The following is a 27770-nucleotide window of genomic DNA, read 5'->3' as shown; positions in this document are numbered from 1 at the left end:
GTTCTCAATCTAAATGATTCTCTTAAATTCAGAGTATTTAAACATAGACATACACAAGATAATGTTTTGGCTAAAATCATATCACTTATTTATTCAACAAACAACTGAGTATCTTATATGTTCCAGGCCATATCCTTGACACTAGAAATGGAGATTAAAGCCTGGCCCTCAAGGAGCTCACAGTCTAGTGTGGGCAAAAGATACATAAATACATATATATGATATAGGCACAGGGGACCACTATAGGAGGCAAAGGACAGGAGATTGAATCCAATTCTATAATGTCCATAGGAAAGGAAGACCTGGCCTTTTTTGTGAAGAACTCATAAGGCAATGGTTCTCAAAGTGTGGCTGGTGAATTACCATCATCTCAGTCATCTGGAGCACATATTAAAATGCAGATTCCCAGGAATTTCTACAAAGATTATGATTCAGCAGGCTGAGGTTTGGGACTTGGGAATCTGCATTTTGAAGTGCTCAAGATAATTCTACTTCCACTTAAATTTTGCGAACATGTGAGATAAGGTTTGCTTGTTCAACTGGAATGAAGAATGATTTGCACATCTGAAATGTTAATTTGCGTTGGTCTTTAATGACAGGCAGGGAGGTAGAGAAGAGGAAGGGAGTTGACATTTATTAAGCTCTACTGTAGTCTATAAATTAATTCTCATAATAATCCTATGAGGTAGATATTATTATCCCCATTTTACAGATGAATAAACAGATTTAGAGTTTAAATAATTTGTTCAATATTATAGAGCTAATGAATTACAACACCAACAGCTGAATCCAGATTCATTTAACTCTAAAGCCTGTCCACTTTCAATAACACCATGTTGCACCAGCAGACAAATTTACTGACCGATGTTACAATGTTGTTTTAGTTCTTTGCCAGATCTTCCTAGGTAAATATAAGGAACAGCCAGATGGTGCTTTGATCTTTCCAGTGTAACTGTCCATGGATACAACCTTCCTTGTGACTTAGGGCAAAGCTGGGAGGAACAATAAAATGAGCAGCCAGTTCTTATTTCTTTTCCCATCATTTTCTCACCTGCTATGAAAATGTCCTATGGCTAGGAACTGGGTCCATCTGGACGGAAAAGCAAACATAACCAGATACCCACAATAGCAACTCTGACTGATGCTAAAGATTCCGGGGACTCAAAACATCCAGATTCAAGTTTCTCAAAAAATGAACTGTCAGGACCAGAGATAGGTCCAGAATTTGCATCAGGAAATAGCCCTATCTTTAGAGAAATTGTGAAAGGCTAGCTAGCAGCTTTTCCAGGTTAAACAAACACTATCTGTCTCTTTCTATATACAGACTCAGAGGTATAACAAAAAAAGACTCAACTCAAAAAATAATGGGAAGTCCAACCCCATTTAAAGAGCTTGGGGACAGGCCCAACCGGTAATGAAGAAAACAAACATACACAGGAACTGTAACTACTGGTTCCATTCCTACTCACCATGTTCAGTGTCATACCACCAGATCTCGGGCAGCAGCAAAGTGAATCATGTCAGAGCAAGAAAAGGAAAGGCGTAGTAAAGGCAGCTGACAACAATGGGGGGGAAGGTGGGGGTGGGGAAGGACTGAGGTTCAGAAGACTGGTGTGTAACTACCACCCTCCTCTATCACTGAGCTTTGAGCCACAACAGTGACTCTACAAACCACATGAGACGTTCCAGAGCTGGAGAGCTCCTTTCTCATTTTCAGTGTTTCAAGCAACTACTGAACCCAAAGATGAATTTTGATCAAATCAGCTCACAGCACTGACACTATGGATAGCACATAGCTTAGATTTCACTGCTGAATATAACAAAGACTGTAAGCCAGAGTTTATTTTATTGCTCTACTTTCTCCACACCCAACCTGGGAACATTTGCTTCCACCCACTTTTTCATATAATAGTAGCATGGCTTAGAGTTGTTAAAGAACAACAACACAAAAACATACAAATCTAGATTGCTCTTTCCTTATAAAAAGTTGATTTATTTACATTGCACTGATTCACCCCCTCCAAATACACAGATTCTAAAAGACAGAGTTAGAAGAGGAGGTGCCACAAACCATGGTTTAAAAATATGCAGGCACCGTCCCTGTGTGTTTTAAGTATACCTGACATCTACTGATGCTTCGAACCAGCTACACTAAAAGCAACTCTGGGAGCATCTAGATGAAGTCTTAATCCTGATTGCAATACCTGGTTGTTCTAGAGTCTAAACAGGATATTTGAGTTATGCTTTTGGCAAGCTAACTGGCACATGGGAAGAGTATCTAAAGCCCACATCTAACTATAGCAGGTCTTCAAGCTATCTTGTCACAAGTTTAGAAATATGAGGAACTATGCTCATTTGAGAGTTGTACCACCAAAATGTCCAGAATGCATATGCACTTTTAACTGTGTTTAAAATCAAGTCAACCATCCTGCTGATCTTTGGCTGTCTCTGATAATGAAGTGAAACACTTAAAAAGGAAACCTCAAGTGTGCTGAGAGATAATTATCAGAATTTTGGCTACCTCTGTTCCTGACTATCAAGTAATAAGGCTCACCTCCATTAGTATTTCTTACATAAGCACACAGGGCAACTCCTTAAGAGACTTCATTATAGATGCTGAGCTCCTGAGAGTTCAAGGGGGTGTGTAGGCTGAGCAGACGCTGTAAAGGAGCCAACCCTTGCAGCTCTAAGTCTTATCCTGGTTCTGGACACATTTCAGTTCCGCTCCAAGTCCACTCTGCTCCAATTCAGCGATGACAGACATATATTTGAAGTCATTTGGTCTGAAGTTAAAGGTCTCCACTAACCCGTAGGTCTCCTTCCGATCAGTGGCATAGAAGAGCTGAACTTGATTGGCAATGCACTGTGCTTCAGCAACATTCTGGAAGGTAAAAAGAATAGTGAGCTCTCTGCCTTCCCAGGACCGAAAAGCTGAGTTTGAGTCCTGTGGCAAGTGGGCCCTCACTCAGGAGTCTTTGCTTCAGGAAACCTCCCCAAATCCCTGATCTCCCAAGTCTTAGCTAGGTGCCTCCTCTCTGTGTACCCAAATTACCCCATGCTTACCTCTATTGTCGTATTTATCATATTCATTGTATTTGTCCTTTCTTTTCTTTTCTTTTTTTGTCTATCTTCCCTAGTATCAATTCCTCAAAGTATGTGTGCTTGTTTTACACCCCTGCACATAGTGATATCTGGTGAATGTTTGAATGAATTAATACATATGCTCAAAATCTCCCTCTTCATTTAGTTCCTTCATAACTGTTAAGTATATTTCGGGGGAGGAGGGGAGAATAACAACAGTTACCCAGCTCCAAGCTCTAGTTGGTGAGTACTAAATTCTTGACTAACCCTTTCTTTGAGTGTGGACTGTATTTACTGACTTGCTTCTAACAAGCAGACTACAGTGGGATGACGAAGAATGACTTTTGATATTAAGTCACAAAAGACATAGTTTCTAACTTGCTCTCTCCTGAATCACTTGCTCTGGAAAAGCCAGTTGTCATGTGATGAAGACATTTAAGCCCTACAGAGAAGTCAATATGGCAGGGAAACGAGGCCTTCTGCCAAGAGCCACGAGAGTGGGGTCAGAGGTAGATCCTCAAGCCCAATCAGCCTTCAGGTGGCTGTAGTGCTGGCCAACATCCTAACAGCAACTTCACGAGACTGAACTGGACCCTCCCAGCTATACTGCTCTTGAATTCCTGACCCACAGACACTATGAGGTAACCAATTTTTGTTTTAAGCCACTAAGTTTGGGGTAATTTGCTATGCAGCAATTTCTAACTAATAACTAAGGCACCAGCAAAGCCCCAGGGAAAGCTCAGAGGCAGGGAAATGGTGGCCAGACCACTCTATGTAACAGAGGTAGGGTCAGGACATAGGCTATACTTTTGAAACCTTACAAAAGAGTTCCTATCTAGTCAATCTCCAGTTCTAACTAGTCAGAGGCACTTATTCATTATCATTGTGTTCCTATGGCCAAACCGAACGCCAAAGGATAATGGAAAATTCCCAGTAAAACTGACTGTCAGGAGTGTGCTATGTCTAGCTATAGAATGATGAGGACAGGTTTATAAATACCCTAGGCCGATTTGTCTCCATTCCCTCCTGTGGGTTTTCAGGTCATTTCTCACAAGCAGGCACTCATCTCTGAGACTAGATCTTTAATCTAAAGCCTTTTTCCAAAATGCTGGCTATTTCAAATTAATGGAATTTCAGAGCTGGAAGGGGCCTCCGAGATCACCCAGTTCTCATTTAATAAGCCAGGAAACCAAAGCAGATGAAGTCCAGGGATAGGCCCAAGGTCATCTGGCTAGAGAGTGGCAGAGACAGGACCAGACCTCTGGACTCCCAGGCTGGTCCTCCCTCCACTTCACCCTGACACTATGGGGGAAGATAATTAAAATCAATCAAGGTTGTTAACTCTGCTTCATCCATTTTACCTTTTTTTATACTTAAACATGCCTCAAGAGCAAACCATTTCTAAAGCAAGTGCATGCCACAATCCAAGGCAGGTATCACTGTTCTCAGAGCTCCTGAACTGTAGGGCCTCTGACAACCAATTTTTATTTTGGCTTAGGATGGTGGAGGCAGGGGTTATCTCAGCTGTGTTCACTCTAGAATAGTGCCGTCCCAACAGTAGAATCCTAGGGCTCTGAAGAGGTGCCTCAGGTCCCTCCACCTCTGTTTCAGCTGTTTTATCCTAGGGTTTACATAGTAAGATTTTGTTTGGATCCAGGATTCCTCCTACTAGTTTGAAGACCACTAGTGTGGTGGGTAGGGAGGTAAGAGACAGGTAGCTATGTGCATCTGTCTCTCGAGGGTTATTCACCCCCTGCCTTTTGTTTTCTTAATTCTCAACATGAAGCAGTAGCCTCCTCTTTCCAAGATCCAAGAAGATAAACATATTAACTCCCTGTGTTGCTCAATAAGGAGGTATATTAACAAACCTGATTTCTCCTTCTCTTAATTTTCATAGCTATGATCAATTTACTTCCTATATATTTTTGGGGTCATTATCTCTCCTCCAATGATTCTTTTGTGTCTTCAGGATAAAGCCAAACCTCTAAACATAACTCACCAATCCTTTTTATATATCAGTGATACCAAATTCTTTGTTATACCGCAAGTCATTTTATGCCTCCTAGTATTTACTTATGTTATTTGCTCTGCGTGGGACATGCCTCTCTCCCTCCCACCTTTCTTTACCTGGCAAAACTCTGGCTCATCTTTGAAGGTTCAGCACAGGTGTCATTTCTAGGAAGTCACTTTCCTCCTTCTGGGTCAGGGAACCCCACCCCCCAGAATGCTGTGCATGTTTTTATCCTAGCACTTACTGCATTCCAATTAAAGCTTTTATTGATAGACATATGGAACCAGATAAGGTTTTCTAATATTCTACTAAATTTTCAGCATTAAAGTTAATTAGTTAAGAAGAAACCTTTAGTTTCCATGTATTTCTATTTATCTGCTTTACTGTATTTGGAAATACTATGCCTAAAGTACAAACTCATGAGCGAGTATGCAGGTAATCATATATTTATATTACAGGCAGTCCTCGAGTTACGTCGGACTAGACTTACATCGTTTCGTGGTTACATCGCCATCTCCCATTTATTTATTAAAAAAAAAGTTCTGTCATTTCGACATATGTACATATGTGCTTTATGTTTTTTATTATTTATTTACCACAAGTAAAGGTCAGGAATTGTTATCTTTCTTTTAAACTTTTTTTACTGTTTCACTTCATTACTGCTGTGTATGTGCTCCATGTGAGTGACGTAGGTGCTTATGTAGGTGGTGGGTTCCGACTTACGGCGAAAATCGCATTACATCGCGCCATAGGAACGGATCTCCGATGTAACCTGAGGACCTATCGTACATTTCTTGGTTTCCCAGCTCTGAATCATGCACCTCTATAATAATTCCTAACATGTCTAGTTCTGTACAGTAGCTCCTCGAATAACATCATTTATTCAATGTTGTTTTGTTGTAACACTGAAGAGATGCTGTAGGAACTTAACTGTTGTGTATATCAAGTTGCCTATGGTAAAGTTGGTTTTGTTATGCCTTTTTGCCACAGTTCCAAGAACCTATCAATGACATAAAGTGAGGACTTACTGTATACTACACTGGATAGTCAGTCAAGTTGACTTATGCAAGGCAAATGAAGAGTGGAGTAAAAGTAGGTTTACAGTTGTGAGTACATGAAACAATTTATTCTTGTATTATTATTTATTAATTATTGTATTATTTTCCATATGAACAACGGTAAACCTACTTTTGCCCCACCCTTTATTTATTGTCTGGTATGCTCTGGAATGTTATAAGGCCAGGAGGCAAATTTTAATGATGGTGGGAACTGTGTATCAGTTTGAGACCACCAAAATGAGGTGGTCAAAATGCCCAAGTAGAAGGGTCTCTCCTCTGACCTCTCGAGTGCACTTTTTAAAAATATATATATTTTATTGATTTTTCACAGAAAGGAAAAGAGAGAAATAGAGAGTTAGAAACATCAATGAGAGAGAAACATCGATCAGCTGCCTCCTACACACCTCCCACTGGGGATGTGCCCGCAACCAAGGTACATGCCCCTGACTGGAATCGAACCTGGGACCCTTCAATCCGCAGGCGACGCTCTATCCACTAAGCCAAACCGGTTAGAGCTCGAGTGCACTTTTAATATGATTAGAGGCTGTGCTTCGCTAAAGACCAGAAAATAAAGTGCAATCTCTATGTCACTTACTCCTCGGGTCAAATCTTAAACCTTGTCATTATTGGTAACTATATCCCCTCCAAATCTCAATTTGAAGCACCTCAACACACTTGGTCTACTATTGCCTATCTTTTAAGCTCACTCCCAACTTCAAAAATCTTTTAACTCCCCTAGGACTCACAGTTCTGTCTCTAACCTCCCTTGTTTTCACTTCCCTCTTTATCCAGTTTATATTCCATGGTCAACAATTATAATTAGTCCTTTGCCTTTACATTCAACTTCTGGGCTCCTATTTTACTTCATTATACAACCTGGCTAAACAATAACCCTAGTTAAATGAAACTCTCAGCCCTCTCTTCTGTGCCTGTACCACACAGCTATTCTCTCTTCCATTTTCCTAGACCACAGGTAGGCATACACGTTCTGTAAAGGGATTGACAGTTATTATTTTAGGCTCTATGGGTTCTACAGTCTTTGTTGCAACTACTCAATTCTTTGTTGCAGAGCTACAATAGCCACAGATAATAGGTACTAGTAAGTGATAACCATGGCTATTTATTGTATTCCAATAAAACTCTTTTACAGACACTGAAATTTGAATTTCATATACTTTTCACAGGTCAGAAAATATTCATCTTCTTTAGGCTTCCTTACCCCCCACCAACCATTTAAAGATGTAGAACATTCTTAACTTATGGGCCTTCTAAAAACAGACAGTGGATTGGATTTGGCCCATAGGCTACAGTGTGCTGACTCCTGTCCAGGACAATAATTTCAGACTTTCTCTTTTCCACTCTATTGTCCAACACCTATTCTTCCATCCTCACTTCCAGCTAATGACAGACCTTTCCTTTCACTAAGCAAACTAGAGAGAATTTCTACAGGCTACTACCACCTCTATCCATTTAACTGCGTCCTTATATCCTGGCCTCTCTCCTGTTTTTATATTTTCCTCATTCCCAGACTTACCCACTCAAAAATCTCACTTCAACATTTCTCTCCTCTTTCTCCACATTACCAATATTTCCCTGTCTACTGGATCTTTCCATCAGCATACAAGTATTATTTCTCCCATATTTAAAACACTACAAAAAAACACTCTCACTTCTCCCCACCCCCATCCCCAGCTATTGCCCCATTCTCTCCTTCCCCTCACAGAAAACCCTTTCAAAGACTTGTTTATGCTTACTCTAATTTCTTTCCAATGCACTCCAATTATGTGTTTTTCCTACTGCTCCGTTTGAAATGTCCCTTATAAAGGTACCCCATGACTTCCATTTTGTGAAATGTACTAAATTCTCAGTCCTCATCTCATTTTCCCTACCAGAAAGTGAGATTTGGCCAGTTGAGCACTCCCTGTTTCTTGAAACATGTTATCTCAGCTTCCAGGACATTCTATTATCTTAATTTTCTGCCTATGTCACTGACTTGTTCCTTTTAAATAATGTTTGTTGATGCTTCCTGATCTCCGCTGGGCTCTCCTCTGAACTCCAGGCTCATATATCTAACTGCCTACTACTTGGAAATCTAATAGGCATCTCAGATTTAACGTGCCCACAAATGAGCTCCTGATCTTCCTTCCAAACCTTTTGCTTCTACAATCCTGTTTACCTCAGTTAATGGCAACTCCATTCTTCTGGATAGGGTTTTAGGTACCTTCCAGTTGAGTGTGGTGGGTGGAAGTAAGAATAGGAAAAATGGGACTGAACAGTTTCAGGGATAATAGACAGGGAAGTAGAGTCCCAACTGTGCCCAAGACTTGGGACTCACTGCTATTGTAATACTGGCTGAAATACTAGCCAAGTGCCAATACTAGCCAAGGAACTCACACCACTTCCTTCCCTGTATGCAGCTGGTAAGAGAGAAGGAAAAAATAAGTGGGTGTTCAATGAAAAATCTCAGGGAAAAGAGGCATGACAGTGGCCAGTATCTTGAAGAAATCCTGAACTTAAATGCCACCAGATAAATGAGATTAAAATGAGCAAAGGTTAGACAAACAGGCTGTACAGTAATCATAAAACTGCTCCTGTTCCTAGACACATGGAGAGAACAAACACAATGGATATCATTACCTATGGGCATATGGTTGATGCTCTATCCAGGGAATGGAAAAGAGGCAAGGGAAATCACTATGTATGAGGAATGTTGTGTATGCGAACAGTGTGGAAGATAAAAGATAGAGCACTATTCTAGACTTGGAACTCTTCCCTACTCTTAAGAAGTCATTTATGTGTCCAGTTTCTTACCTAAAACCCCTAGGGCCTAATGGACACAAGACACTGGGGTGTGTGTGTGGGGTGGGATGAGGGCATGCAACAGGGGTTAGGGGAGGCTGGGGGAAGGTCAATGGGGGAAAAAAAATAAGATATATGTACTACTATATGTAATACTTTAAACAATAAAAATAAATAAAAATGTAATAAGGGGGAAAAAAACAACCCTAGGGCCTGATGTATTTTGAAATCAGAATTTTAGAAAGGTGCAGAATGCGTTCAGAGCGTTTGGACTTCAAAATTGTGAAGAAGTGACTGAGGATCTGTACTAACTTCAACTTAGAAGAGATTGAGCAAGACCTGTTATTGTCAACTTAAAGTAAGAAACAAATACATGTAGGTATCTCAAATTTTGCTTCTCCTGAATTTCGCTGAAGAATATTACTTTCAGGGCTACCAGGTAAATCCACAGAGGTACAATTGATTCTTACCAGAAATGTAGAATCCATTTCTGCTGTCATCAGTACTATGCCCTTTTCTTCCTTAAGTTCAGGGTAGTGATATAAAATCAGCTGGCTGGCTGCAGCTTCCCCTCGGGTCTGTAAGGAAGAACACTTATCAAGGCACAATAAGGTACCACCACAACAAAACTGCAATTTCGGAGCAAGAGAGACTCTGAAGGAAATTCTGGCTCTTACCAGCCCCTTGGGTGTCTAGTGAGTCTGAGGACTGGTGTGGGGGGGATGGTTAGGCCTGCCAAGGCACGGTGAAGTGACAGTTTGCACAGCATTATTTGTGTCTTCAATTGAAAAATGTTTGGCTCTTTTCCCAGAAAATGTTTACAGTAGGCAGTGAATCCTTCATCATGGCCATATATTTAAAAACAAAATGGCACAAGCAGCTACCAAATAAAGTTCTAAAGAAAGCAATATGCCTGTGTAATTGCCACTTTTATGGACTAGTGCATTTCACAGCTGAAATCTACTCCCCTTGGCTGGCTCTGAAGACTGAGCTCTTTTAAGCTGTAGCAAACAGCTGGAGAGTTGGCACATGGGCCAGATTTGCAATGTGCAGTTTTAAAATAAAAGCTGGGTGGGAGGTAGGTAGAAAAGCATGAGAATACCATAATTTCATGAAGAATGAACAGGATAGTAACCAGACCTTAATCCAGACTAGGAAGAGAAGCTGGGTTCAAAGCTAAAGCCCCCATATAGTGTTGGAGGACTATACATTCAAAAAAGATCTCTGGGTTTCCTCTCTAAAATTCCAGCAAGAGTCCTTTTAATTATCAATATCTAAGTATTGCTAGGGTACTTTTAATAGTTTAGCCTCTCAGTTCTCTTGAATATACTTCTACTATACTGGTCATTTCGATTATAATTCTATTTCTGGATTTTTTTCTTATACTTGAATATGAGCTTCATGAGGGCAGGGACTTTGGCTCATAGGTGTCTAGGTTCTAGCATAGTTCCCAGCACAACAGCATAATGGATAAGTTCATAGACTATCGAGTCAATTAACCTGGAGTCAGTCAAACCCAGCTCTACCACTTACTAGCAGTGAGTAAATAGAAATAATAATATCTCATGGAATAATTGTGAGGACTAAATGATAATGGCACATAACATAGTAAGTATATTAAATGTTGGTTATTACAGTATGTGCCCAATAAATGATTGTTAGAAGAATTAAAAAATAACAAAGTGAAAGCTGCCCCCTCATTCTATTTTGCGCTCCCTTTACCCCAACTTCAAAATCATACATGCTTGTTTTTGTCAGATTTGGCCTCTAAATATAGAATGTCAATCTTAGTTATGATCTAATATGAAATACTGACTTATTTTAAAAGCTTCAGCCCAGCTAGTATTGCTCAGTGGTTGAGCATCGACCTATGAACCAGGAAGTCATGATTCAATTCCTGGTAGGGGCACATGCCCGGGTTGTAGGCTTGATCCCTAGTGGGGGTGTGCAGGAGGCAGCCAATCAATGATTCTCATCATTGATGTTTCTATTTCTCTCTCCCTCTCCCTTCCTCTCTGAAATCAATAAAAATATATATTTCTTTAAAAAGCTTCAAATGCTTTGGATCAAACTAAATCTAATATTTGGGAATTTTAAAAAAAAGGAGGAGGAAAGCAAACCAAAAAACATCTATGGAATGGAAACTACTACATAGCACCTTGGGAAGTGCTGACTTGATTAATAAAACTTAAATAAGACATGGAGCCTACCTTAAGACTACCATTATAACTTACCCATGTTTGTTAAGTGAGGCACATGCAGTAAATGTTTTAGAGATCTGGGGAAGACACAGGAGAGAGCCCGAAGTAGTCAGAGAATATGTTTTGGGGTCTTTTCCAATTTCTAGGTATTGAATAGGGCCTGGAAAGCTAGTCCAACATATCAAGTATGACAATTCATCAATGCCACAGCAAATACCGCTGGGGGGTCTGTAGATATTCTGTGTTCTCAAGCCTCAGCAAGGGCTCAGGATCCCACAAAGGGGTAGGCCTCTTTCCTCTAGCGGATGAGCAGAAGACACCTACCTGAATATTTATAAGTGCAGTGAAGTGGAGTTCAGTGCCTGACCACTGTCCTACAAAGAACTCATAGCCTTCCCTTCTTGGTAGTGCACATAGAAACTGTGGGAAACAAATACACAAGGAGGTAGATGAATAAATAAAATCATTCCCTCTATGTCCAACCACCTGTATCATTCACTCCATTTATTCCATATTTGGTTGAAAACATTTTTTAAAATTATGAAATTCATACATAATAATATAACATACAGGTATGTATATACACTTCCCAACCCACCCAAGAAAGAAGCATTAGATATCCAACTGAAGCTCCCTATAACTCATTCCAATCCCACTGCTGAGTAACATCTATCCTGCATTTGCTGACTGCCATTCCCTTTCAATAGGCAGTGAATCCTTCATCATGGACATATATTTAAAAACAAAACAGCACAAGCAGTTACCAAATCAAGTTTTAATACTTTTAATGTGTATGTGCATATCCATAAACAACGAACAGTATCGTTTGCATGTTTTGAACATAAATCATATCAAACTATGTGTATACTTTTGCAACTTGCTTTTTCATTTCTAAGATTTATCCAAGTTGATAACTATAACTCTAATTCATTAATTTTCACTGTTGTATGGAATTCTACTATAGAAATTTACCACAACTTATCTATTCTTCCATTGATGAACATTTGGATCTTTTTCACTTTCTAAACTTCCTAATGCTGCTAAATTAATTTTTGTTCCATTTACTATAATCACTTCATACTTTATCATCTGAGGCTAATATTGCAGTTCTAAACACCAAGAGATGATTAGTTTTATGCTTGAGATGTTTAGAATTAGGGATGAGTGGTGGAGGAGAGAATGATGCCTGAACATAAAGCATAATCAATCCAATATGCATCAGTCATGGAATTGTCTTAGTACTGTCAACCACTCAGGCTGTTTCTTTATCATTAGACTAGAGGCCCGGTGCATGAAATTCATGCACCGGGGGCAGGGGGGGGGGGGGTGTCCCCTCAGCCCAGCCTGCACCCTCTCCAATCCGGGACATCCCTCTCACAATCCGGGGTCACTGGCTCCTAACTGCTCACCTGCCTGCCTGCCTGGTCTCCCCTTACTGCCCCCCGTCAGCCTGGTCGCCCCAATTGCCCCCCCACCCCCACCCCGCCGACCTGGTCACCCCATGCATCCAGCCGGCTGTTCAGTTGTTTGGTCATCCCTCACTAACACCCCTGCTGGCCTGGTCGCCCCACATAGCCTGCTATTCAGTCGTTTGGTTGTCCCTCACTAACCCCTCTGCCGGCCTGGTTGCCCCACGCAGCCTGCTCTTCAGTCATTACTGTTACTGTGATGGCATCCCAGGCAATTTGCATATTCCTCTATTATTAGTATAGATGAGATAACCTCAATGCCTATCTAATAGCTGGTCCCTTGTTAGGACAACATAATGAACATCTTCTCCAAAAAGTCCCTTTGTAATTCATATCTTTTCAACACTCCCTAAGCAATCACTCATACAATCTATACTTCTTTTTGGTTTGGTTTCTCTCCATAATTATCTATGTTGTTGTATATATCAATATTTCATTCCTTCTAATTCCTGAATATTATTCCATTGTGTACATGTACACACATCACAATTCTTTTATTCTTTCAACTGTGGTAGATTTGGATATTTTCAGTATTTTGTCATTACAAATAAAGCTACTATGAACATTTGTGTATAGCCATTGAATGTACATGTGCTTTCAGTTCTCTTGGGAAAATACCTAGGAGTAGAATGGCTGGGTAGTTTGGCAGGTATAAGTTTACCTTTTATAGAAACTGCCACACTGTTTTCACAGTGTTTGTATCATTTTACATTCTCATCAAGAATACATGAGAGTTCCATATCCTCACCAACACTTGGTATGGTCAGTCTTTTTAATTTTAGTCACATTAGTGGTATCTTACTGTGGCTTTAATTTGCAGTCCCATTATGGCTAATGATGTTGAGCACTTTTTTAGCTGCTTATCTGCCATTCTACTTCATTTCTCAACTGTCTGAATCATTTGCCCATTTGTTAATTGGGTGGCCTGTCCTCTTATTAAGTTGTAAGAGTTTTTAATATATTCTGGATACCAGTCATTTGTCAATGTATGTCTTGCAAATATTTTCTCCCAGTCTGTGGCTTATCTTTTCATTTTGATAACAAGATCTTTAGAGAAGTAGAAAATTTTAATTTTTTATTGTGGTAAAATATACATTACACAAAAGTTATCATTTTAATTATCTTTTTCCATTTTAACTATTTTTAAGTGTACAATTCAGTGTCATTAAGTACATTCACAATGTTGTGCAACCATTACTACCATTAATCTCCAGAACTTTCTTAATCTGCTCAAGCTGAAACGCTATATTCATTAAACAATAATTCCCTATCCCTTTTCACCTCAGTCCCTGGCAACCGCCATTCTACTTTCTGTCTATAAATTTGACTACACTAAGTATCTCATACAAATGTGGAATCATATAATATTTTTCCTTTTGTTACTGGCTTATTTCACTTAGCATAATATCTTCAAGGTTCATCCATGTTGTAGCATGTGTCAGAATATCCTTCCTTTTTTAAAGCTGAATAATATTCTATTTTATACGTACACACACATCACATTTTATTTATCCACTCATCTATCAATGGACACTTGGGCTACTTCCACCTTTTGGCTATTACAACTAATGCTGCTATGAACATGGGTATAAAATTGAAAATTTTAATGAAATGTAATTTATCAATTTTTTAAATAGTTTGTGCTTTTTGTGATGTACTTAAGAAATCTTTGCTAAACCCAAGATCACTAAGATTCTATGATCTATTTTGAGTTAATTATTGAATATGGGGTGAGGTAAGAGTAAGATTATCCTTTCCCCCATTAAATTACCATGGTCCCTTTGCTGAAAAACAAGTGACCACATATATGTTGGTCTATTTCTGGATTCTCTACTCTGTTCCATTGATCTATAGGTCTATTTTTATGCCAATATCATACTGTGTTCATTACTACAGCTTATAATAAGTCTTAATAAGATAATGTAAGTCCTCTAACTTTGTTCTGTTTCAAAATTGCTTTGTTATTCTATGTCCTTTGGATATCCAAATAAATTTTTTAAATCAGCTTGTCAACTTCTTTAAAAGAAAGGCCTATTGGGATTTTGATTGGGATTATATTCTAGAGATCAATTTGTGGAGAAATGACAATAATATGGAGTCATCCAGTCCATGAATATGATATAGCTCTCCATTTACTTCGAGGTTTTTAAATTTTCTCTTGGCAATGGTTGGAAAATTTTTTTTAGAATCCTAGAAATGATTATCAATACCAAGTCAGCTGGCCCACCTCACCTATTCCCTTCCCTTAGGTCTTCTGGTAGTTCATTACTACAGCAACAATCTCAGAATTCCTTTTAGGCACATCTAATCAGGATAGCATAGCCAAAACTGAAAAGAAAATTGATAGTAAAACAGACACTTAAGGGAAGTTGAAAATATTATGGTCTCAGGTTCTATATCCAACATTTACTTATACTGTTGATTAAGAACCAGATCAGAAAGGGCTCAGAAAAAGCCGGAGACTGTGCCAAACTCACATGATTTCATAAGGCTAAACAGTACAATCAACATATAAGCATCTTTGTTAAGTAAACAGAACTATAACATGAAATAGCATGGAGCATGAAGAGAGCGGTTAGAAAACATCCTTATTTGCAGCATTGATAAGCAATTCAGAAACTTACTGTTGGACAGGACTGAGCCCGGTTCCAGATCAAATCAAACTTCTCTTCCTGTAGGTTAGAAAGGACTAAAAGTCACAAACAAACAAACAAACACACAAAAACCCCATAAAAAGCTACAATGACACTTAAATTCACCAAGACTGAACTCCAAAACTAAAATACAACTAAAACAATCTAAGTTTCATCATTTACAAATGCCTCTATGACAGAAAGGAAAAACCAGATGTATTCTTTGCTGGTCAGTATCAGAACGTGCTGTGAACAGTGTATACTCTAAATGCTCCAAACTCTCCAGGGCACTCTGCTAAGTGTCTGAGACATCAGGTCACTAAGTCTGTCTGAGGGAAGGCTTAAAAAGTCCCAAACAGTGAGCCAGTATCAGAGATCTAAATATCATAGAAGTACAGATCCCTTGGCTTTTGAACTTTTGAAGGGGAAGGGTATACATGTATAAGAGTTAGAAAAAAAATAACAATACTCTTACAACCAAAAGGCCTGGCTTTATTTTTCCATTTATAAGTTTTTCTCCTTAATCTTATAATTACACATGTAAGCTTGGTGTATACTGCTTGATATAAACTTACCCTAGGCTATTTCCTCTTCCGGGAAGAAGAACAATTAAAGAACTAACGGATACCCCAGTACATCAAATGCTGCTTAATGGTCAAGCAGTGAGTATCTATCTCCATGACAGCATTTTAAGAAGGAAAGAAACAAAACACCCCACAAGAAAATGCCACTTGGTAAGGGGAAATGTCAGAAAAAGATTAGGAAGAGGCTCCAAGGCAGCTCATGTATAGGTCACTTATAAACAAGAAAGGAAGAAACCTATGCTAGAGGCCTTGTGTTAAATTCCAATAGCTTGGGAAACACTAGAAAGAAATAAAAGACTTGGAAATTGCTCAGCAACATGAACTTACACCACGCTCCCTTGTCAGAGACTTGACTCAAAGAGACATTTCTAAACCAGAATATGGGAAAACAAGAGCTATAAATATACCATATGGAGCTTCCAATCTTTGGTACTCAGGGCATAATAAAAACCCTCAGAGCTATAAGCGTAAGTTCTCAAGAGGCAATAAACATAGGAAAAGTAAAGGCAACTGCCTGCTAAGGTTAGAGACCTGACCTTCATGCTATAACACTTTCATTTTCCCCATCCAAACTACTTACAGGAATAACTGCGTAGACTGTATCTTTTGCTGCAAAATACTGCTGCCAAATCTGTACAAAAAAGAGAGTATGTCTGTGACATGTGGGTAATCTTTTCAACCTGCACCAAGGAATAATGACAGCTTTCATTACTCACAGTAACATACAATTTGATAACAGAGAGGAAAACCCAAAGTAATTCTTTTATTACTAGTACATGATTACAAAAAGATTTAATACCATCTACTCTTCTAGATAATTAAACTGTAACTCTTAATAACAAATTCCTGTCAGAGAAATGGAGTCTATGACCTTGTTAATCATTTCTCTCAAGACGTGCCTTGTATATAATAGACAAGCTCTTTTTTTTTTCTTCCTTTTCCTATCTTCTCTCTTCCTTCCCCAAACCCAAACTCCCTAGCCAATTGTGGGCCTTCTTAGAGAGTAGGACATTAGTCACTCAGAACCCAGAGTCTAGAGTCAGGCAGGCCTGGATACAAATCCCAGCTCCAATCATTTGCTAGCTATGCTACTTTAGGCAAGTTACTGAAAAATAACAAAATAATATCTATATAACCGTCAGTAAAACACAATAGTATCACCCTCACAGGACTGTTGTGAAGATGAGCTGAAATAATTTAGGTTTGTGCGTAGCAAACAGAATTACAATGCAAACCAGAGCCAAAGTGCTCTGAGGGCAACAAAGAGCCCTTAACCCAAGTTAGGGAATGAGTGCCAGAGGAGAGGACACTTGAGATGTATCTTGAAAAATGATCAGGAGTTAGCCAGGTGAACAGGGAGTCTGGGAAGACAAAGAGGTAGGGAAGAAGATAAGAGAACATTCCAAGCAGAGAATGATAACATTAGCAAAGGCATAGAAGCAGGGGAAGACATCACAGCCAAGGTGACATCTGAACTGGTGTTGAAGAATGGACCACCCTCCTTTAAAGCTGCGCTGCTTTGTTAACATTCCCATTAAAATGGGGGGCCCAACTGAAGATACTAATCAAAGTGTGACCTAGCCAACACAGAGCACAGCAGGACTGTTACTTCCTAAAATTTGGGTAAATCACTCTATCAGTGCAGCCTAAGGTTGCTTTGCTTTTATTTTTCATGTCAGAATACTGTCTTCTCATTTTAAGGATAGTATATCCTGCTTATTTGTATTTAATTTATATTAGTGGTTTATGAATCAACACTGAAATACATGAGATTGATAGATACTTCCTAACATAGTTGACTTTGGTCACTCAAAATTATTTTAACAAACACAAATTTGTAGGTCTAAAATTATAGGTCTAAAAATGATATTTGTCATATGATCAGGAGTCTCGGGCCTGGCTTCTCTCCCCACTAAAGGACATGGTTGGTGTCTACTTTCCATTGGCACTTCTTCCCAAAGGCAGTTTGAGGTCTCCTTGAGACTTTGCATAAGCCTCTATTAACAGAGGTTAAAATCCTGTGCTGTCCTTATTTTTGTGTCTATCCTTCCACAAGGTTAAAACTCCCTGAGAGTAGGGGATTCTCTCATTTATTTCTGTGTCTGGCACAGAGACTGACATTAATAGGTATTCAATAAATGTTTGCTGAAAATGAATGATGTAGCACCCAAAAGAAACCATAGCAATTGGCACAACTTCCCATAAAGGAATATGATGCAGAGTGAAACGGACATGGGTTTGAGTCTCATGTTCAATTCCCCAAATAACTCTAGCTCTACCACTTACTAAGTTACTTAATCTCATTCAGCTACAGTTTCCTCAGTGTAAATTTGGAATTATAGCACCTACTTTACAAAGTAGTTAATGAAATAGTGCATATGAAGCATGAACAATATCTGACACATATACTGTTTTTATTATTTTGATTCTCTCAATATACCTAAAACACAACTCATGGAACTATAAGGAATGCCAATAAATAGTATACTATAATCTAAATAGAAGCCTGGTGCATAAAATTTGTGCACGGGGGTGGCGGGGTGTCCCTCAGCCCAGCCTGCACCCTCTCCAATCTGGGACCCCTCAAGGGATGTCCGATTCCCGTTTAGGCCCGATCCCGGTGGGCAGTCAGACATCCCTCTCACATTCCAGGACTGCTGGCTCCCAACTGCTTGCCTGCCTGCCTGCCTGCCTGCCTGATTGCCCCTAACCACTTCTGCCTGCCAGCCTGATTGACGCCTAACAGCTCTCCTGCCAGCCTGATTGCCCCTAACTGTCCTCCCCTGCAGGCCTGGTCACCCCCAACTGCCCTCCCCTGCAGGCCTGGTCCCCCACAACTGCCCTCCCCTGCTGGCCTGATTGCCCACAACTGCCCTCCCCTGCTGGCCATCTTGTGTGCACATGGGGCGGCCATCTTGTGTGTTGGAGTAACGGTCAATTTGCACATTACCTCTTATTATATAGGATTAGAGAAAAGAATCATAGACATGAACATTTAAATAGTAGTGAAATAACCAGAGGCAGGACAGATCAAGAGTGCTTTGAAGGCCCAGCTGGTGTGGCTCAGTGGTCAAGCGTAGAGCTCTGAACCAGAAGGTCATGGTTCGATTCCCAATCAGGGCACATGCGTGGGTTGGGGGCTCAATCTCCAGTGTGGGGCATGCAGAAGGCAGCCGATCAGTGATTCTTTACCATCATTGATGTTTCTATCACTCTCTCCCTTTCCCTTCCTCTCTGAAATCAATGACAATATATTAAAAAATATATTAAAAATAAAAACACAAATATATCATTTACTTCGTGCCAGGAACTGTTTGAAGTGCTTTACAAATATTAACTCATTTAATTTCCCAAATAACTCTATAAGGTAAGTACTATTATTATCTCCACTTTACAGATAGGGAAACTAAGGCTCCAAGGGGTTAACTAACTTATCCAAGTCATTCAGCTAGTAAGTGGGCAGAGCTAGGATTTAAAATAGGCAGCTTGGTTCTAGAGTCTTTGTTCTTAATCAATACATTATGCTTCTCCAGAGCAGAACTTTAAGAGGATTCAACTGGTGAGGATATGATAGGGGGAGTGGGAGAAATAAGAGCAGGAAAACCTATTTAGAAAGGTAGTACAGTAATCCAGGTATAGAGCAGCAACGATTTTAAATAATATGTGGACAACAGGAATGAAGAGGAAAGGGGAAATGTGAGTTGATTAGATATGCAGAAGTGAGACCAAGAAAGATAAGTTTTCTTATGCCACTATTTTTCATGTAATTCATCACTTTTCTATCCATGGCCACTTTTCCTTTTGGCTAGAAAGAGGTGTCAGAAAATCTATGATCCTTTCTCCTTTCAGATTTGGTTCACAGAGCACACATTTTCATAAAGTACATCCACCCATTTTCTTTCAATACCTGCTTTATTTCTTCTGCAGTTTTGTCTTTCACCATCTCAATGTTAAAGATTGAACTGAGAGTCTGAAAGGGAAAATAAAAGGAAATTAACACCACAATTTAAAAAACAAAGCAGCTTAACTTTATCTGTAAGCTTTGTGGGAAGCAACATGTCAGTGCAGTGCATCAGATCCTCAATAAGTAGAGAAGAGTGTAAGAAAACTCCTATTCGCAAAGAAGTGAGCCTCCAAGCCCGGGCAGGTTTTTGCAGTTCTATTCTTGGGGGGTACAGGTACTTTCCTAAATCCTTCACCCTCACAATGAGCACTGCAGCACTTTGCAAATGGTTAAGAGGAGAAAGTTTGGTTATCTTTAATTTAACTGCCATTCTGCCAGGAGTTGCTCCTTATTTGCAAGTTAAATGACAGAGTAAACATGTTTTTATTTGATTTTTAAAAACAAATTCCTATGGAAAAAAAGGGTATCACTATATTTCCTCTAACATCCCCAGGATCCACACTATGCTAGGTGTCACATCAAGGACACAAAAATTCATAGAATATTTCTCATCACCACAGTTGGTAAATCACAAAATCACTGAACCACAGTAAACATGTTCATATTTGCAGTCTCTTATTATAGACTAGAGGCCTGATGCACGAAATTCGTGCAAGGGGCTTGGCCCTCACAGCTGCGGTGGCTTGCCTCGACCCTCGCAGCCCCACTTTGTCCGGAAGGTCATCCAGAAGGACGTCCGGAAGGTTGTTTGGCTGTCCGGTCCAATTAGCATATTACACTTTTATTATTATAGATGTTACATGTTCAAAACTGGGTATTCAACTAGAAACCTACCTTGTCCTTAGTGAATCCTCTGCTCATAGGCTGTTTCCCCAAAGTGTTTGCCTGAAATATAATAGACAAGACATGAACCTATACTTCACTCAGAAGAAAAAGACCACCGAGGTAGTGAGGTACCCAATATCTCATTTAGTAATTTTGTACCTAAGAACTCACCTCTCTCCACTCCATATAGTAAGTGTACATACTGTTCTTAAGAGTTGTTTGTGAGAACTTTATTTTTGACATAGCTTCTGAGATAGAGATGAGATACAGCATTTACTAGTACTGAGAGTGCATTCTATAGCCTTATATTCTATGGATATAAAGGGCTCCTTCCCAGATTGAGGGCTGCTTGGGTTTTCTGTGTTCTGCGCTCTGATCTGTTCCACAGTGAGCCACAGAGGAGGTAAGGAATGGAAAGATCTATTTTCCAAGGCTGTTTCTTATCTGTGACAGCACTTCTGATGGCAGAAACCCTCAGCAGACTGTAAAGTCTTTTTAGTATTCAGTCTTAATATTCCTTCCATCAAATTAGACTTCCCCTCAAAAAAGGCCAAAAACAACTGAAGGTGATTATTTTCTCTCTTAATCCACTATCTCTGATAAAGGCCACAGTCAGGAAATCCTATTTTGATTGTTTCTGATAGTGGGCATGGGTTGTTCTGAGTGAGTCATCTCATTCAGTTTCTCAGTTCAAGATCAAGCCTTTCAGAGGGAAGGAGTAAAAGCTACACCTGGGATTTGAAGGTGAAAAACACTTTCTACATAAAACCCTGCCTTTCATTACTCTGTGCTTTAATATATCCAAACCTTTCATAAATTATGCCCATAGAACTCATACCCACAAATTAGACAAAAGACTGGTATAGGAAAACCTATTTGGATACACCCTGGTCTTTTTGGTCAGACCCTATACACTGACAGCGTTCTAATGCAGTCTTTCCTTCATATGTAAACATACCAAAGAGAAGTGATTTCATTTTCTTACCACTCACCTTTAGGTGTATTGTGAAAACAAAAGAAACAAAACCCTCCATTTGCACAACTGCCTTCACTTTTCAATGACTAAGCCTGGTGTATTCTTTTTCCACAATGTCCCTCCAATTCATTCATTTCCATTTTTACTTACAGAAATAAAAAATTTAAACTTACTGCATTTTATCTAATCAAGGACACCACAGATTTTAAGAAGCACCATTATTTTATGTATTAGAAAATGATGCCAATTAAACAATAACACTATACTTATATTTCATTATCAATTTTAAGGCAATTTCAAAGATGTTACAATGTGAAAAAAATGTGAACTTGAAAACCAGTGAAATAAAGTAATTAAAATTATAATTGAAACTATGTGCCCAAGAATTAAGAGCACTTAATAAGAAATTTAAACGAGTACATTACTACTCCCCTACGGATGCTTTTGAAATCTGTGGAGACAACTTTTTTAGCACAATAATTGACTGGATCATTTATGGAGGGACAGGGATGCTAAATGAGCTGCAATTTTACAGATGAGTTCTACATAATGAAACACTTTCCCTCATCCTGGACAACTTCTCAATGTCTAGCTAGACATCCTTGTAAGTGAAACACCTTTTTTATAATGACCTGGGCCTGAAATCTAACTCTGTTTCCTTCCTTCCTTCCTTCCTTCCTTCCTTCCTTCCTTCCTTCCTTCCTTCCTTCCTTCCTTCCTTCCTCCCTCCCTCCCTCCCTCCCTCCCTCTCCTCCTTCCCCACCCTGCTCCTTTTCGCCTTCCTTCTTTTCCTTCCTTCCTTCCTTCTATTACCTCGGCCTGAAATCCGTTTTCTTTCCTTTTCTTTCTCTATTTTTTTTTAAAGCATGGCTTTAATAAACACTAAATTTTTCAGAAGCGCAATTACTATGTAACTTGAGAGAAGACTATATTGTGGAATCCATGAGGGTCACTGATTACAACACTGCTCATGGTTTGGGAGTTTTTATAATTACCAACACAATCCCCCTGCACCAGTCAGCTTTTGCTATTCACAGTGATTTCACATATAGGTGAAAGCATCTGATGACTGCATTAGGTCACAGTTGTGCCCAAGAACTCACATATTAAAATATGAATTTTATTTAAAAATACTTTCCTTTATTTTATAGTTAAGGCACTATATTGATATTTTCCCCTCTGAAACTATGTGTGTAGGTGGATTATATTGTCTACATTTTATTTCAGCGTAGAAAAGGGAAAATTTTTTATAAAAAATTATTGCAAAAGAGGAAGTTGGGTCTCATGTGACAGAAACCAATGACTCAAAGAAAAGACGAGGCTTTAGAAATGGGAGTGATTAGCCATTAATCAGCCTTCCTCTGAGTAACTAGATAAGAAAGACTGTAAGTAAATATTTACCTAAGAGTTGCCATAATATAATGAAATCTTATTCTCCATCTTGTCATAAAGTTAAATTTCTAAATCTGTCTACAAAAAGGGGCAAAGAGCTTTCCCATATAATATTGAAAGTTGATAATATAGTAAAGAACTATTATTGGCACTATAAGTTTATAATGGTAAATTACATTTGTTAAAATATTTGTAGTAGAGTTGTTTGTTCACATAAAGCTGTAAATTATGTTTGTCATAGAAGGTTGAATTTATTCCCCAACCATACAATGATTAACCCACTGACTACTGCTCTGATTCTAATTAATCACTTATTAAAAGAATGGGTGGATTCTCATAAAACTTAGGATACCCAAAGCAAAAAAAAGTTATTCTCCAAGTAAAAGAAACATCTCTCATTTCAAAATACAATGTCAAATCCCAATTTCCCACTGTAACTACCTTATTTCAGACCACACAGCCCACACCTAGACTACTATACATTCTCCCTGGTTTTGGCTTCTCCCACTTCAGCTAGTTTTGTGCATCATCCTAGGTAAGTATTTTTCAAACCATAGGTTGAAATCAACTTAGTGGCCAAAGTTTTAAAAAGATAAAATAAATAAGAGCACATTGCATGTAGCGAAAGCATTGTTTTAAAAAAATTTTGTTTCGGTTACAATCATATACTTATTTGTGTACTGAATTACAGTATAAAATATATTTCTTTCTGCGGGTCATGGTCAAAAAGTTTGAAAAGCACTGCATTAGACTTTCCTATACACAGCTTTCAACATGCTTTCCCCCAGCGTTGATTCTTATTTAGGGATAATAATAGCTATTAGGCACTTTTTTGCCACCTGCTCTCTACAGCCCACTGTCAGGTGCGCCTTACTTGGATCACTCGACTGCATCACTGGGAGCAGAGACTACTGTTCCCATCCCTCTATAGCTCCGTGACCACAGTGATGTGCCAGAAAGAGTAGGGTACCATTTATGGATGGAGACTGAGCTGAGTAGAGAGAGGCTCTGTTCCGTTCATCCAGCTGACCCATTAATGAGCTCAATTTCAGGATACAGGCTGGGGTTGAGGGTGGAGAGCACTGGTGAGCCATAATCCAAAAAGGGACAGGTCTTACCTTCTGTTCCACGCATTTGATAAAATCACCTTGCCTGGAGTGCCCCACGGGTTGCTTCCGAAACTCACTGCGCTTCTCTAGTCGAGACTCAAAAGCCGCTGGGTCAGACCTGATCAAAGGTAAACCAGTTAAACCACCGGGGCCTTTTCAGATTTGGAAAGGACAAGCAACACGTTCCATTTCTACAGAGAGGGGACACAGGTATTCAGAGGCTGAAGGATTTGCCTTCAGTTAGTTAGACCTGAGCACACGCCTACAAATCAAAAAGTGGACAAAGTTGTCTAGTTATTCAACTATTGTTAATCCTCAAGAGGCCGGTGTAACCTTTTTCTCCTGCAGAATATTTCCCAGGGTGACAGAGAGCTTGGCCCCTCAGGTACTTACACTTTGGGTACTTGGAATTCAAATTCTCAAGATGGGAAGGGGACTTTTGAGGTCATCTTGCTGGGTCACTTCCTTAGGCAGAAATCTAAAAACATTCCTACCAGGTGTCAGGCTTTTACTTGAACACATCTAGTTCTTGGGCATCTTCTCCTCAGGTTAAACATCTGTTTCTTCAGATGCAGGTGATTCAGAGGCTTTGGCCAACCTATTTTGCAGATTTAGCACCTGAGTATCTCCCTGACCCTCTTTCCAAAAAAACTTGCTCCTGCAGATGGAACGTCAGAATTTTTCCTTTATGTCAAAATGGGGCTGGTCTTCAGGCCTGAAGTCCAGGTTGGGGCTGTCATCCTTGTTAATAATTCTTCAGGCTGTGTAGCTAATGATATGATATTTGGTTCTGTACACTTTGGTGAATACTCCAGCTCCTCAGCCATGAGACCTGTAGTGTCACGGATGATATCTATAAGATCCAAGCATGTCTTATTCACCTCTCTGGTGGAATCCTGGCTGGTCAAGGCACTGTAGGGGGGTCTCTTCCATAAAACTCCTTTCCAGAGGTGATATCAAACACCACTCCCCTCACTGCCATGACCTGAGTGTATGTTTCCCTCTGTAGTAGGCCAGCTCCTGGGTAAAGAGTGGCTCCAGAGGTCCTGCCCAGTGGGGTGTGGCAACTGCCGGCCAGGGCCACAAGTACCAGAACCAGGGAGGCCACACCTGGGCCTCCCATGGTGAGTGGATAGACAGTGAGGGGTGGCTTAGGCAGTGAGTCTGTGTACTCCTGCCTTGGACGTCATTATTAAAATGTTCTGAGCCTAAATTTATCTGTTATCTTTCATCCTCAGGAATAAGAGAAAATGTCTAATTCCTTTTATATGAATGAAAATCACTATTATGTCGCCCTTTAAATTTATCTTTTCTAGGTAAAATTTCTTCAGTTTTTTGAGACCCCTTTTCTTATATGTGACTTGTGAATCTTTCCTCACTGTGGACCTGCTCTCCAGTCTGTCCACACTCTAGATATAGTGGGCCTAGAGCTAGATCAGATCCTCCCAATTCACCCATGCAGAGTGTGATGTAAAACCCGGATTCTGGGCTGGACTGGAGTCAACGGGGCACACAGCCTTGTCCTGCTGTTGGCTCTCATCACACCTGTGGCTGGTACTCTACTAGCCCAGGTTTTTGTGAGTATGACTCAGCACGAACCAATCAGGACTGTAAATCCCTTTAAAATATCTCATGATATCCTCCTACATGTTTGGTCCTGGGTCCTAAGGCCAGGCTCTATTTTACCTCTTCCCTTAACTTGGACCAGGTTTTACTGACCCTATTTTGGCCCTGTTTTCATCTCCCTTTTCATCTACCTCAACCTCATGGTCTTTTCCTTTTTGTATCCACACAGCTTCCCCTCCCACCTCCCTGACTGGGTCTCTCAGCTGCTTCTAGAACTTACCCTTTTTCATTCATTCAACAAACTTTGTTATCCCTTGCTTGCTGTTTACTTTTCTGGGATCTATGGATACAAAAATAATTAAGAAAGAGTCCCCACCTCAAGAAGCTTCTATCTAGTGAGAGGGACAGACAAGTAACTAAGTATAGTAGTTATATGATGCAATTTTACTCAAACATTCCCAAATGCCCCTGTACCTTTGCTGCTGCCCCCCTTACCTGGAATATCCGCCCCCAATCCCATTCCTGTATTCCTTTGTGTTAACCCACAGTGCTCAAAGGGGGTTTTGGTAATAAAGCTAGGGAGACAAGGCTCACAGCATAAGAGCCTTGTGAGGAACTCGAAGGAATATGGACATTATCCAGAGGTCAGCGGCAAGTTCACATAGCAGAATGTAAATGTCGATGGGAATGATCTAGTGGAGGAGAGTAAGCCAGTCATTCATTTGTTCATGGGTAAGAATGAAGACTAGTTGTGAAATATTCAGAGTATGAGTAGACAACTCTCCTGACCTGCCTGTTTGTGAAAGAGATCAATGAGAAAAGGCTGAAGGGAAATGCAGGCCAAGAAAAGGTTTTTAAGAAGACAAATATGTGAGTATATTTGAATGATGTTGAAAGAAGAGCAAAAATAGTCATTCATTTATTCCATCATTCTTTCAAAAAGAGAAGAAAAGTCACCATAGTAGCAATGAGATAGACTGGGATGGAGGGGTCCAAGACGAGTGGGGAAGACTAGCTAAAGGATGACAGCGAGAGTCCAGGTGAAGATGATGGGGGATTAAATTAAGGTCGTGGAATGAGAGATGAGACCAAACTCAAAGAAGTTACAGTATTTGGTCTTGGGTTTCCTTCCATAAGACAACTGTCTGCCCATCCTGCCAAATTCTCTCCTAAGCCCCTTTAATTTTCACCTTTGATCTCTTTTAGCTCTTCCACTTGAACTCTTCAGACCCTACCATGGCCCCCACACACCCACCCAAAGTTCCTCTAACCCCCATGTCCTTTCATCTGGAAGCAGATGAAAGCCAACCAGCTCTGTGTTCTTGGGCAGGTCTCTTACTCTCTCTGATACTCCGCTTTCTCACCTTAATGAGAGGGTTCAATGGATGATCCAACTGGGACACTACTACCAGGCCTCAGCTGAGTCAGTATGTGACCTCGAGCAAGTCAAGTCCCTTCTCAGGAAGGCTCCATTTTCCCATTTCTTTAAGGACAGGTGTCTTGGAGCTGCCTGCTTAGGAAAGGCTGTTAAGAGTCTTTGAGAACTAAAGCACAAAGGCAGGCCACGGAGAAAAAGCCAGGGCTTTGCGGAGACTCTCAGCTCTAACACTAGCTGTGTGACACGAGGCAGTGATCTTGCCTCTCTGATACTTCCTCTGAGTGCGGACAGTGGTAGTGCCCACCTCGCAGGGCTATGGTGAGCACTCCAAGCGTCAGACACCGGAACCGCGGGCCCGTCGCCGCCCCTCCTCCCTGCCCGCCGCCCGCCCGCGGGAGCCCGCACCTGCGCAGCTGCTGGATCTTGTCGCGGTAACGGTCGTAGAAAGGGTTGGCCTCGAGCTCGGCCCCGACCCTGCCGCCGTCGTCGCCCCCCGCCGGCTGGCGAGAGGCGCAGCGCACGGGGAACACGCGCAGCTGCGCGGGTGACACGAGCCCCAGGCCCAGGGCGCGGCTGCGCACCGCGCACAGGCCCCGATAGAGGCCCGCCACCTGCAGGACTGCCGGACCCGCGCCTCCCGCCGCCGCCACCACGGCAGCCATCGCTGCCCCCACCTCCTCCTCGGTGTCCTCAGGCGCGCCGGCCTCGTCCCGCGGGCCGCGCGCCCGCTCCATTGGCGCTCCGGGTCCGCTGCGCCGGCGCTCCGGCCTCGAGGTTCCGCGCG

At 40.6% G+C, this 27770-nt stretch overlaps 1 protein-coding gene across 1 annotated transcript; it reads right to left on the bottom strand.

Moving 5' to 3' along the window:
• Positions 1-68: 68 nt before the first annotated feature.
• On the bottom strand, positions 69-27770 carry ATPAF1 (ATP synthase mitochondrial F1 complex assembly factor 1). Its single transcript, XM_008139350.3, has 9 exons — positions 27392-27770; positions 24052-24160; positions 20575-20625; positions 19744-19806; positions 16417-16467; positions 15244-15291; positions 11475-11570; positions 9420-9527; positions 69-2881 (listed from the first exon to the last, which is right to left on the bottom strand). Exons 1-9 carry the CDS (start codon positions 27718-27720, stop codon positions 2687-2689), a joined length of 1050 nt encoding a protein of 349 aa, XP_008137572.2. The 5' UTR covers positions 27721-27770; the 3' UTR covers positions 69-2686.

The sequence above is a fragment of the Eptesicus fuscus genome, chromosome 9 (genome assembly GCF_027574615.1).
Source record: "Eptesicus fuscus isolate TK198812 chromosome 9, DD_ASM_mEF_20220401, whole genome shotgun sequence".
NCBI classification, from domain to species: domain Eukaryota; kingdom Metazoa; phylum Chordata; class Mammalia; order Chiroptera; family Vespertilionidae; genus Eptesicus; species Eptesicus fuscus.
The sequence above is the reverse complement of the archived record's forward strand: the minus strand, read 5'-3'. Positions and strand labels throughout refer to the sequence as shown.

Bases quoted from the DNA above. Each gene is read 5' to 3' on its own strand.
- ATPAF1 (XM_008139350.3), bottom strand. From the start codon at position 27,720: ATGGAGCGGGCGCGCGGCCCGCGGGACGAGGCCGGCGCGCCTGAGGAC. The intron at 20,626-24,051 runs GTAAGACCTGTC...ATTATATTTCAG, and splicing joins TCAAATGCGTGGAACAGAAG to GCAAACACTTTGGGGAAACA. The intron at 16,468-19,743 runs GTATTGAAAGAA...TTTTTTGTACAG, and splicing joins CTGCAGAAGAAATAAAGCAG to ATTTGGCAGCAGTATTTTGC.